This window comes from Erithacus rubecula (assembly GCF_903797595.1).
Source record: "Erithacus rubecula genome assembly, chromosome: Z".
NCBI lineage: Eukaryota > Metazoa > Chordata > Aves > Passeriformes > Muscicapidae > Erithacus > Erithacus rubecula.
Window position 1 is genome coordinate 19,227,679 of NC_136661.1, and position 12,761 is coordinate 19,240,439.

General features: G+C 38.0%; 1 protein-coding gene across 2 annotated transcripts; it reads left to right on the top strand.

The window, feature by feature from the left end:
• The first annotated feature begins 144 nt into the window (after positions 1 to 144).
• TMEM267 (transmembrane protein 267) lies at positions 145 to 11,317 on the top strand. 2 transcript variants are annotated; one of them, XM_079330090.1, is made up of 5 exons: positions 145 to 235; positions 904 to 1,054; positions 2,362 to 2,552; positions 4,039 to 4,426; positions 10,336 to 11,317. In XM_079330090.1, the coding sequence occupies exons 4-5, from the start codon at positions 4,091 to 4,093 to the stop codon at positions 10,669 to 10,671; spliced, it is 672 nt and encodes a 223-aa protein (XP_079186216.1). In that variant the 5' UTR covers positions 145 to 235; positions 904 to 1,054; positions 2,362 to 2,552; positions 4,039 to 4,090; the 3' UTR covers positions 10,672 to 11,317. The 2 variants fall into 2 exon arrangements, with proteins under 2 accessions (XP_079186216.1, XP_079186215.1); XM_079330089.1 differs by lacking the exon at positions 904 to 1,054.
• Positions 11,318 to 12,761: the final 1,444 nt, after the last annotated feature.

The following is a 12,761-nucleotide window of genomic DNA, read 5'->3' on the forward strand; positions in this document are numbered from 1 at the left end:
CGGAGCGCGGCCGGGCGGGGCTGGGCGGAGCCGCGGCGGGTCCCAGGCTGCTCCGCGGCCACGCGTGCTGCGGCCGCGCACGCTTCCTCCGCGCCGCCGGGGCGACCCGCAGCCCCAGGGCTGCCAGCCCCGCCAGCCCCGCCGGCCCCAGGGCTGCCAGCCCCGCCAGCCCCGCCAGCCCCGCCGGGGCCGAGCCCCATGGGCTGAAGGGCGGATGGCGGCGGCCGCGCTCCAGGTGGGCTCCGGGCCGGGCGGGCGGCGGCGGCGGCTCCGGCGGCCCTCACCCGCCCGGGCCCCACGCCCCCCCTCACGCTCCTGCATCTCGGGTTTCCAGGTTGATTTCCTGCTCGGTTTAATTTACTTTGTTCTTCGGCGTCCCCTCACCCCGCCCGGGTCCCGCGCCTCCCCTCACGCTCCTGCATCTCGGGTTTCCAGGTTGATTTCCTGCTCGGTTTAATTTACTTTGTTCTTCGGCGTCTTGGTAAAATCTTACCGCTTCCTCCTGAGCTCTTGTCCTCTGCCCTCTTCAACACCAAAAATGCGTTATAATTATCCGGCCCAAAAATACTCGCTAGATCACCACAATAAGGCATTGTAATTATCTGGCGCAAAAATACTTGCATGATCACTCCAATAATGTGCTATAATTGTCTGCCCCAAAAATACTGGCATTGTCAGTTCTTCGCAGATAGTCATATACTGTGATCTCCTTTTCCACAAGACTGTACGCTAAAGGTTTAACCTGGTTTCTTAATTCTGCTTCATGCAGTTTTTAATAAAAATTAATATCTAATATCAACTAATGAGGGATTTAGGAGATTATAGAATTGTAGGGGATTGTAGTTTAACTTCTTGTATAGAGTGCATAATTGTATTATTCAGCAAGGTGTTTTCCTGTTGTAGGTTGGACTTGATGATCTCAGACGTCTTTCCCAACCTAATTGATTCTGTGATTCTGTAACTTCATGCATTAAATTCCTATATGTACATTTGCATATCTGATAGCATCATGCAAAACTGGGCCAAAAGTTATGCAGAGCAATATTTCCAAGTAGTAATTTTAGCCTCTGTGATTTTGTTTTGCTCGTACATCATGGCCTCTTAGTGTCAGCTGTTTTCCTAAAAGTATATTTGCAGTTTTGATCTAAATGTCTTCTGGTGTCGGTAATTTAAAGTGTTAACTGTGTGTCCATAAAAATTACTTTGGTAATTTCCTTAAATTAAGCATATCTTCAAATTTCCATTTCAAGACTATAGGCAGAGATTATGCTTAGTGCTTTATCTCATGTAAAAATGTTGTGGGAAATGGCAACTCAAAGCTTGTATTTTATGTAAAACCAATATAGAACTTCCCTTCAGGTTGTTACCTGGACTGACCACATAGAGGGTTTTAAGCATTCTTAAATGTGTAAGTTGTTCTCCACTTTTCTGTTTTAGCAAGAGTGTTTGCTGCACAACTGCTTTCTAAGATTTATAGGCTGGAAAAATTGACTCTTTATTGCGGTATTTTGTAAAGAGCCTGAAAAGCATTATTTTTCAGGGAGAAAAGGTTTCTAGTTTTACATTAAAATTTATCATTTCTGAGATTATTTTCGTTGACCAGGGTTTTGCATTTTTTTGGTCTGATTTCTCTATTGATCTGCAGAATATTTCTGGGAAATTCTGTTGTACCTGGGAATGTGAGTTGATTTTACACAGGCAGCACTCATTTTTGTCTTAAAAGGAGGCTGAAACAGTTGTATTTAAAAGAAAAGTTGGACATGGCTCTTGACTGTGGTCAACCTCAAGCTGGATTTGTATCCTGCTCTTTCTTTGGCTCAAAGAAAACAAGCTAATACGACCCATAGCAAAAGTGTAAGCCTAATAGAGAACTGACACAGACTTCTGTTGGTAGATGAATTTCTAGATCTCTCTTTATCTGTTCCAAGGTCACTAAGTGATGGGGTGGAATTTAAAAAGAGATCCCTGAATGGTACTCATAAATGTTTCATGAGGTGGGAATCTTCCAGGAGCAAGAAGAAATCTGTAAAAATGGATTGCTCTATCCCTTGAAATTCAATTTTGTAGAAAACTGGAAATGTTCTTTTTGAACTTTGTGTTTTATTATCTTTTAGTTAATACCCTGCTCTGTTTTAATTTCTGCTCTTCTCTTGTTTTACGGTCTGTTTTCTGCTTTCTTTTACAGTGCTTCAAAGCTTAGCTGAAGTTGCTTTTAGCTCAATTATATTTGTTTACAAAAAAATTAAATATTTCTTTATTGTTTCTGGATTTTTTACTGTTGTTCATATTTCATGTACACTTCATATTTACATGTTTTGCCTTATATTGGTGCTTACTGGTCCCTGGTTTGTTTTTCTTTAGGATGGAACAAATGTTATTTGGTATTTCCTGCACTGGGCTGGGCAGACTGGATTTAGAAAGCACAGAGGCTCAACACTGAGGCATAGCCCATAGACTTTTCCTACTGCAGTAAAGCACCTGTGATGGGAAAAAAAAGTATTCTCCTAGTCCCAGGGGAAGTTTGATTCTGCATACCAATGTGCTTTTTAAAGGTATGTTGCTACATCACCTCTTCACAGACTGGATTCTTACACAGCTTTTATGGTAATTTTAAATGAAATCCAATCTGACAGGATGTCTATATAGAAGAAACATTTGCCTTTTTTATCCCTTAAAATAGGGTTTATTCAGCAATGTCCTGTACCTAAAAAACCCCCAACTAGAAAACAGCACTTGTATTGTTTCAGGAAATACTTTGTGTCTATGCATTCATTCAGAAGAGGTACAGTTGTGGATAACAGGCTCTAAACTTGACCCACTTTTTTCATCTCTGTGCAAAGCCCATGTATTATTCATGCTTTCTTCTCTTTTACTTTTTAAAATGTTTTCTAAATAAATGATTCAGTGTCCTTTTGCTTTTCCTACAGAGATGCCAGTAGTTCTGTCATGTGGATAATTCTACAACAGGCAGGCATATTAATAATCTGGAAGAAACATTATATCTTGTGAAATTGTAATTTGTTTAAAATCATAAATAGTTGTGTGTCAGTTTATGGAGTTTAAAACACTCAAAAAGGCCCTTCAGAATAAGAATTTACCTAATAGAGAAGAGTTGTCAAGATTTAATGTTTTGCACAAAAATGGTGAACTCATGGGAATAGTCCATTTTTGGCCATGATGTGGGCTTTAAAACTGTGGTCTGTCCCTACAGCTCCCCAAAAAGACTAACATAACAGCTAGGACAGTTACAACTTCTCTTGCAAAAAGGGGACTAATGAAGATAACATGGCAGACTATAGATAAGTCCTAAAAGTAGCAGCCAACTTCTCTGCTGGACCACATGCAGAGGAAAAGCTTAGGTAGTTTTGCCCTGTAAGGTGGTGGGTTTGATTACTTTGCTTGGCTAAGTGGTTGTTGTCTGTCTTTTTATTTGATACAAATAGTGGACATATTTTAGTGGGTTTGGTTTTCTTGTGTTCCAGTCTCCAAACTAAACAAGTAAAGGGCTCAGGAAAGGGTACCAGGGGAATACTACATATGTTAGCAAAGTAGGTAAATTAAAGCAGTGGTTTGGATTATATATTGAAAGCTCACTTTTAACAGTTGTTGTATAGAGAAGTGTGGGATTTTGGGAATCACTGCTAAGAATCCTCAAAACTGAATCTTCTTTTGTTATTACATTGTAAAGTATTTCATTGGATTGAATCATGTATTTAGGATCAGAAGGAATCTTGAAATATATTCAGTGTATTATTATACGTGTTCCAAGTTATTTTGTAATATTTAACATTTCAGTAAGTGGAATTAGAGCTCTCCATGTTACTTGTGCTGGTTCTAATTAAAATAGGGCTGGTGCTCTACTTCAAAGTTGTAGTTTTTAAGTAAATGAACTAATTGAAATTAAAAATTCCCTGAGAAAGTTAAATGCAAACACTGAATTTGGGGTCTTAATGCCCAATTGTAGGTGTGGTAACAAATGTTTAGCGCAATGAATTTTCTTTGTTTAATAGTTTTCTTTGTGATCTCTGACATTTACAGGACAACTGACAATACAGAGGACAATGCACAGTGTGTATCCTGGTGACATTTTATGTGCTGCAACATGGTTTATGTCATGGCATCTGAGACTGAAAAGGCCCACGCTCTTCTCCAGACTTTCAGCACAGCGTCAGTTATTTCCAGTCTAGGTTTGGGGATATTCTGCTTCGTAGCAGACAGACTGCTGCAGTTTTCCTTCATTCAGCAAAATGACTGGCTCCGAGCCTTGTCTGATAATGCAGTGCATGGTATACTGGGGATGTGGTCCTGGGCAATAGTGATTGGACTCAGGAAGAAAAGTGACTTCACTGAGGTCACCCTGGCTGGCTTCCTTGCCTCTGTCATTGATGTGGACCACTTCTTTCTTGCTGGATCTCTGTCATTAAAGGTAAGTCAATAGATCAGTAATTCATTAATTTATCACTGTTTATGTTATTGTTCTTCTACCGTGTCCTAGACAAAAAAGTTCTATTGATAATTTAATTAAATACATTTAATAGACATACATTGTTTATATGCAGTTGTTATGATTTTAAAAGCCATAAAATTTTTTTAATCTACTGTTCAGTTTCTGCTACTTAGAAGGAAAAAAAGAGAGTTTTGCACATGTATGTGGTATTCTATACACATCACATAGTTACTTTGTTATCCAGCTTAAGGAGTTAAGTGCTCCTTTGCACAATTCTATGGATTACTCCACTTCTCTTTACAGTAAAGGTTAGAAATACCTGAAACATGGGGTAAAAATATCTGAAACGTAGATGATAGAGCTTCTGTTTATTTTAATTCAGTCTTTATAAGTAATAAGTTGGTTTTAGGAGCCGTAAATACTTCTCCCGTAAACAAGCTATATGAGAGCTGTCACTTTAAAAAGGCAGTCTGAGTTGTATTTAAATATAGTTCATTGAAAACAAACAAAAAAGTAGGAAAGCAAGCATCAGCTTATTAATAAAAGTAAAAGGATGAATTGGCTCCTGTTAAGCAGTGAATAGATCATCACCTATTTGCAGAACTGCTTGTTAGGACAAAGTTTCTCAAAAGGTCAGCACTACCAGATTATGGCACTCTTTTCCTGTAGTTTTCCTCCTCTAGTTTGCTCATAATACTGTTATACTGTTCATAGGGAAATAAATAGAAGGCAGGAAGGAAGGAAGGTAATCCTATTCTTTATATTCATGTAAGTATAGAAGAGCAATGGTTTACCAAGTTTTAAAAAACATTTAGGTGACAGCTAGATACAAGAGGCAAATATTTCTTATAGTTGAGATATAAAAATTTTCAATGGAAAAAAAGTTTTTGTTTAGGTACAGTATCACTAGAGAAAAGCTGCATTTTATTAATGCATTTGGTCAGTTCTCCCCTCTTGGCTTTACCAGTGTTGAGGAGCAAGGGAGGATTTGGGCCCCTCAACCTGCTGGCCACAATCCCAGTGCAGCCCAGGATAACACTGGGCTACCATTTTGCCATATGGACAGTCAGACTCCAGCATGTCCTAGTGCCTGGCGTCATTCTTCCCTAAGCAGTCCCTACTTCTCCCCTTTTCTGGACTTCTTTCATGTGGAAATGTTGTACAATATAAAACTATGTAAAGAAGAGGAAAGTTAGTTTGGTTGATTAATGGGTCATATAATGTTATTATTGAATAACAATATGAAATAGAATTTAAATCTCTAATTATCCTCATCTGGTTTTTCTTATTTTAAAATCAGTGAATGCAAGTAAATGAATGGCCAGCTATTGGAAATTATTAAAATTTTATCGCTGCTTTTTCATACATTTGAGATGATTACTGGTATTTTCCTTAATTACAACCACTAGATGTCACACTTCACCGATGTCTGTTTGGGAGGTTGACTGTTGAATTGTTTCATGGAGCTGGGAGGTGACCTGCCCTTGGCAGTGAGGCAAGGTTAAATATACTTCCACCGTCCATGATGGGGAGGTTTGTGTAGCCTACCCTATCTCTACTACGTGAAACCAAGTAATTTTTTGTAATTTTGTGACTTAGTTTCTTCCTGTGTTGTTTCAGTTCCCAAGCAGATAGCAGTTCATTTTCTAATTCAGCCTAAAGTATTTTTGATGGTGGTTAGATCTAGTTCTCTTGTACTTTAAGGGTTTTTTTTTTTTGCTAAAGACAGCTGATTTCTGTACTTTTCCCCCAAAATGTTTTTCAAATCAGAAACACAAAACATAGCAGGTAGAATCATAGCTCTTTCAGTAGCCAAATGTATTTAGTTGAGGTGAGGAGAAGATGAGGTGCCCAAAGGCTTTTTCGAAGTGATTTTGCCTACTCTTTTCCATATGTTAACTGGGCTAATAAAGGAAATAATCCAGTGTAGGTATCTTGATTCATAGGGCAGAAACATCATTACAGCTTGCAAAACCAGTATTCTTTACAAAGACTCTCTTCTCATCTAAATAACTTCAAAAAAAATCTTAAGGGAAAAAACTTATGTTTTGCAAACCTCACACTGCTTTTCTCCTCTCCTCTGTATTGCTTTTTTGCTACAACTAAAGGGTCCTGTCCAGAAACATGAGTAGTATTTCAAGTGAGACTTCATTTGAGCCAAATATTGTAGTTTAATTCCTTTCAATGGCACAAAAGTACAATGCTTCTGTCCTTTAAAGGAAAAATAGTAATCTGTTACAGGTTTTGTCTTCTTGCAGTGCCATCAGGATCCCTTTGGTTTATGATGTAACATAATCCCCATAAACTTTTCTTCTGTATGCTGTCTGGCCAGCTAGATCTGATTGCAATATATATAATTTTTCTTTCCTTGGCTTAATATGATGTGCCTCTTAGCTTCTTGGCATAATTTTAGGCTGTCGCCTGTATAATTTATTATTTTATGGGATACTTTTTTACTATGTGTTTGTTAGATACTTTTTTACAACATATTTGGTAGTTGCAATGCCATTCTTCACCTTTAAATTGCATGGTTGAGAGTAGTAACTGCTTTAAGAGACTAACGTTTACTGCTTTTGCAACACATTACTAAATAGCTAGTAAATTAATAGTCTAATTAGCTAACCACACCACTAATTTGTACTGATGGTATATTTCACGTTACTGTACACAATCACCTATAAAGCTCATTATCATTGCTTTTAAATCTGATGACGAGTTACTTTTTCTGGAGTAACCTTTTTAATGCAGCACAAGGCAGTCCTGCCTTCCACCTCCAGTTGGTACCTTCACACTAACTACTCTAGTCACCTACTTCTGTTGCTGCTGCCACCGCTCAGCACTGGGGTTGTTTAGCCCGTTTGATCCGGTTTTCATGATTATTTTTCTGCAGTATTCACGGTAAATAGTCACCTGTGGTATTTATATGTTTGCTGTGATAAATATTTGTGTACCATGTGATCTGACCTTTTGCCCACATTATTTTTGCAATGAGTATGAGGTTTACAATGACTTCACTACTTGGAATTTGTAGGTCTTTGTGTTCTGTGTGGTTTTAACTGTGCACACAAGTACAGAAGAACATGTCTCATTGACTAATCCAAAGGTGGCAGTTCCTGCAGCCTGTTGTCACTCAGGACTGCTGGTAGGACAAGTTGCTCCCAGACTCCACCAGGATTGTAGCCCAGACACTCATATTGCAGAACATGACATGCAGAAATTGGTGTCTTGCTGCTAAAGAGTCACCAAATTCTAGAAGTGTAGAACATTCATTTGGTGGCAAACATACATAACACTGATGGGAAATGTGCTGCCCATGACTGACCTGGGCTTACAGAAGCATTTCTGGAACTGGAGAATAAGCTTTGCACAAGCACAATAAACATTAACATTGAATATGTTACTATATTGTTAATATTTTTACTGTATGTTACTAGAACTAAAGACTTAAGGTTTGTGATGCACCACAGAGAATCAATGAGGGAGCATCTGTTGTTACATAACCATCCATGGTGTCATCATGAGGACTGAAGCAGATAATTTGCGTGGGTTCTTGTGCATGCAATTATTGTGTCCTGTCTCCAGCTTCACATTGTAGCAAGTGAGGTCAGAGGAGCAGCAACTGCAAGGTGATTTGCATCTGATTGAACATGTAGGCAAATGGAAAAGGTCATTTGCAAATAAATTCTGTTTGCAACTTTTTCCAGGAGGTTTAAGGTGGAAAAAACTTGATTTTTTTTTGTGGTGGTTTGGTTTTGGGGTTTTTCTTTTAAGATCCAGTGCTTTCTAAAGGCAAACAAATTTGTCTGTTAGGAGAAAGAGAGTATAGCATCTTACATTAGCAAATAGAGCTACCTGTCTGTCTCCAGGGCTTAGCAACTCAAGAATGTGTTAGTCACAAAATGTAAAAGAGGAAACAGACTGTTCTTCTCTGAGACCTTGGGCAACAGCATCTCAGAAGCTTGATGGCTGTCTTGCAGTTACAAAATAAGACTTTCTCTTGCTAAAATTGAACACACAGGTTTGCTATTTGAACAACTCTGCCATCTGAAATTTATATGAAAAGAATTTAAGCATCATCGTGGCACCAATACTGATAAATTGTGTACATAAGTAACATTAGAAGTTTTGTTACTCACTGCGTTGCTGTTGGCACCTAACCTTAATAGGCCAGAGGGAAAACACTAATTTAGACTTTGCTACTGGTTTTTTTCAAAGTGCAGAAATAGAGGCCAGCCAATAGATTAACTGCTGAAACATATCACTGTTCAGGTTTTTTTCACAATTAGGTAGTATTCATTTTTGGGGCTTTTGTTGACAGTGACAAAAATCTGTCTCTTTAAGGCAGGTGATAAACAATTCCACAATCCCAAGATTCTTCTACTTTAATCTGTGAACAATCTGCTTGTGTGAAGCAGAACTGAAGTTGAAGAAAATACACCTTTTTCTGCAGCTTAAAGGAATTGTTTCCACAGCATTAGAATTGAAAATTCTTGAGACAGTTTGTGAGCTCTTTAACCTCATTACCTGACAAGCATGTGGTGGGAAGCTAATAGAACAGAGCTTTCTGCAGGCCTTTTAAGGTTGGCTGTGGTTTAAAGCATGAGCTGTTATACTTCAAGGTGGTCCATAACTTCCCATCTCTGTATTATCAGGCTAAGGCTACATCAGAGTTTCCTTGCAGAGAAGATAGTGCTCCATGCAGTTATTTAAATTATGCACGAACTTGATGAACCTATTCCAGAGTCCCACTGCCAGTCTAGCTGTTGAATCCTGCAAGGATTAACACAACTGAGGAATTCACAGGTTAGAGATGCTTTGTTTGCCTTCTGCAGTAGTTGCAGGGAGGGATGTGCTCAGCACAGCAAAGATACGCCGGCGGGTTACTTCTCTGGTGCCTTGTCACAGGTTTTCTGAGTGTTCAGCAGTATCAGAATTGATACTGTATTGATCAGTATCACATCAGCACTTCTGTAGACCTCTTAGTAATACACTTCTGTTTCTTCTGTGCTTACAGACACAAAAATCGACTTACTTATCAAATAGAAATCCAAAACACCATTAGGGTTTTTTTATTGTGTTTGAATTTGTGGTGATGATTGTAGCTGTTGCTGCTGAGTACATCCATAGAATATCTTCTCAAACATATATATTAAATTGACATTAACACTTCTTAAAATGGCTGAATCTAATCTCATTAGCTGGACATTCGCCTTATTAAAACCAAATTCAGGCTTTCAAGTGAATTACTGTTAAACAAGTTGTTGATACAAAAAGCCCAGTCACGAATGTGTTATATCTTGGTTTATGAACTTTGTTTTGCCTGTCCATGAAGAGTACTGTTTCAAGGTGATCAAAATACATGTAACTTTGATAATATTTTTTTCCTGTTGAAAATTGATCTGTTTTAAGTAGTGTGCAACTGAATGAACTTTCCAGGTGACAACTATAGTGAAATACAGGATGTATTTTTGGAAGTAAATGCCATTAAAGCACACGATTTACTTCAAGTAAAATGTATTAAGCATTTCAAGTGTATTGCATTGCTGTTTTCCTTTTAATTATCTTGAAGTTAAATACATATAATCAGTTGCAGCAGATTATACAATTTCCTGTGTACCACGTGACTATGTGACAAATAGGATTCCTCATCCCTCTCCCTCCCTGTTTTGCTGATGATAGTAGGATGCATGATTCATACCACACAATAGAGAGACAGGGCAGTACACAAGTCTCATGCATAAAAGTGGCTTTGAATTAATTGCAGTGGAAAGGAACAGTATGTTTTTCTTTCTGTTTCCACTTAGTCACCTGGCAATGCACCTGAAGACTCTCATGAAACTTCTCTTGTCAGTTGTCGCCATTGCCAATAATCTTTTTCTCTTTTGCAGGCTGCTCTGACTCTTCCACGGAGACCACTTCTTCATTGTTCTACTGTGATTCCTGTCGTGGCTCTGACATTGAAGTTTATCATGCAGCTTTTCAGGCTTAAGGACTCATGGTGCTTTCTTCCTTGGATGTTGTTCATATCCTGGACTTCTCATCATGTCCGTGACGGGATTCGTCACGGCCTCTGGATCTGCCCGTTTGGAAAAACTCCTCCCTTGCCATATTGGCTGTATGTGGCAATTACAGCATCTTTACCTCATCTGTGTTCATTTATTATGTATTTAACGGGCACTAGAGAATTAATGTCTATAAAACATGGAATCCGCATTGATGTATAAGAATAATGGCTTTTAAAGGTGGTTCGTGCTAGCACTTGAAATAGCCTGCCTGTCTGTCACTGAAGGGTTTCCTTATGTTTCCTACACCTTCTGAGTTGGACATTTTAAGGTTGTGGAGCCAATTACAGCTCTTTTGTCAATTCTTTGTAGTCATAGAACCTATTTAATGAATGATAATAATTTTATATCTGTACATTTCCCTTGCACAGTGTGTGATCTTCCATGATAGTTCATGCATAGTGAGCTGATTAGAAAGTACTTAATTCCTCTCTATAGTAATTGCATTACATTTTACTGTCACGGTGCCATTCATCTGGTCACCATTCACTTGGGATTTGTATTCTGCCTTTGGAGAATGCATTTCATCCAGATAGTATTTGTATAGCGCTTTAGAAGTGTGAAGTTCTGTATAAATGCTAGGTATTACCAAGGATTTAACAGTGTATGGCACTTGTAAAAATCCCTCAGTTAGCCTTTCAAATTTATTTATATGTTAGGAGTCCTGCTGGACTCTTGTGCTCAACCATTTGAAAAGAAATATTGCTTGTATTTCACACTGTATCCACACTTCTTTGAACCTGTAATCACAGAGTGTTTTACTAAATTCTATATCCCTCTGAAGTTGCTTGGTACTAAATTTGCAGATGATTACTAGCTTCATAGAAAGGAGTAAACAGTTTGTTTTTGGTATTATGGTGTGTTGGCCAAATTGTGTAATTTTTAAAAATACACTAATTATGAATACTATTTGATTTGGAACCAAAGAATTTTAGCAAATATTTAGGAATTGTGTGCAGATTCAGGGAGACACAAGAAAATAAAAATTGCTTATAACACAAGTTTGCTTTAAGACATTACTACTCAGTAAAACATTTTCCATTAAGTGCAATATCACCCTCATAATTGTAAAATAAAATGCATTAGTAGTAGTAGTATTATACTACTACAGAAATAGAGACTTCCTCATAAAGATGTTCCATAAGGAAAAGTGTTATTATGCTGCAGTTTATGAGGTAGTAATTTGCACTATGGACTATTCCGTTTTCATTGACAGACATCTCTCAGAAAAAGTCCCAAATTAAAAGTTGTCTGGTCTTGTCTAACTAGACAAGACAGTCTAAACTTGTGTAGTTAATTATGTACAAGCTGAGAATGTCTAATAGTAATTTTTAAATTTTTTAATCAACTCCCATTGAAGAGATGGGGCCTTAACTACTCCAGTTTGTGATGAATAGCTGTCAAAGGGGATCATTTTTATGGAATTGCATGTATAAGGTAGCATGTGTTTAACTTAGGTTACCAAGGGATGTAAGGGTTTATGTGATGTGTACATTTGCATATTAAATGTATATTAGAATAAAGTTTTAAAAATATTAACTGGGATGCCTGTCTTAATGAGTACCAGAAACTTTCTGTGGCTGCAGAATACCTGGGGCTCTTTGCAGTGCTCTATGCTAATCATGGAAAGTGTTGTACCTCTTTGAAGTCTTTGCACCAAAAGACCTGTCTGTTCTTCATGTTAGAAATGTGTGCCAATGCAAACTTGTCTGATAGTACAGTAGGCCTGTCTAGCCTTTATTATAAAATGAATAAAAGGTTTCTTTCTTGGAAAGAAGATTGGAAAAGCCAAACATTCCTTAGAGGGTTATCCTCATGCTGTGGATTTCTGTCCTTCAGAGTTTTCCAGAAACAGCATAAGAAACGTCTTGCTTTAGAGCTCTCAGATCACAACTGTCTTTTCTCCAAAGGCAGGTTGTTTTACTAGAGGAGCATTGCTCATTCATTTACTTCTATCCCATACTTTAAACTATAGGCTATGAAATGCCAGTAATGAATACACTTTGTGCAAGGGGTGAACACTGAAGTCCATGCAGAAAGTTTTCTGTATTCTTGTTTCATGGTATAATGTTTGTATGATTTTGTGCTTTATCCAGATTTTTTGCAAAGGGAAATGTTTATAGGAACAAAGTGTAGAATTACTCTTTCTCACTTTCAGACTGTAGCTGTAGTGTTTCTGGTATCTTTATGTCTACCCACAGTCCTTAAGATCAGTACTGTACTGTTCTAGTTTTGTGTAAGGATTGGTTAAT

Excerpts from the sequence above, each read along its gene's own strand:
- TMEM267 (XM_079330090.1), top strand. The coding sequence starts at position 4,091 with ATGTGCTGCAACATGGTTTATGTCATGGCATCTGAGACTGAAAAGGCC. Across the intron at positions 4,427-10,335 it reads CTGGATCTCTGTCATTAAAG|GCTGCTCTGACTCTTCCACG; the intron begins GTAAGTCAATAG and ends TCTCTTTTGCAG.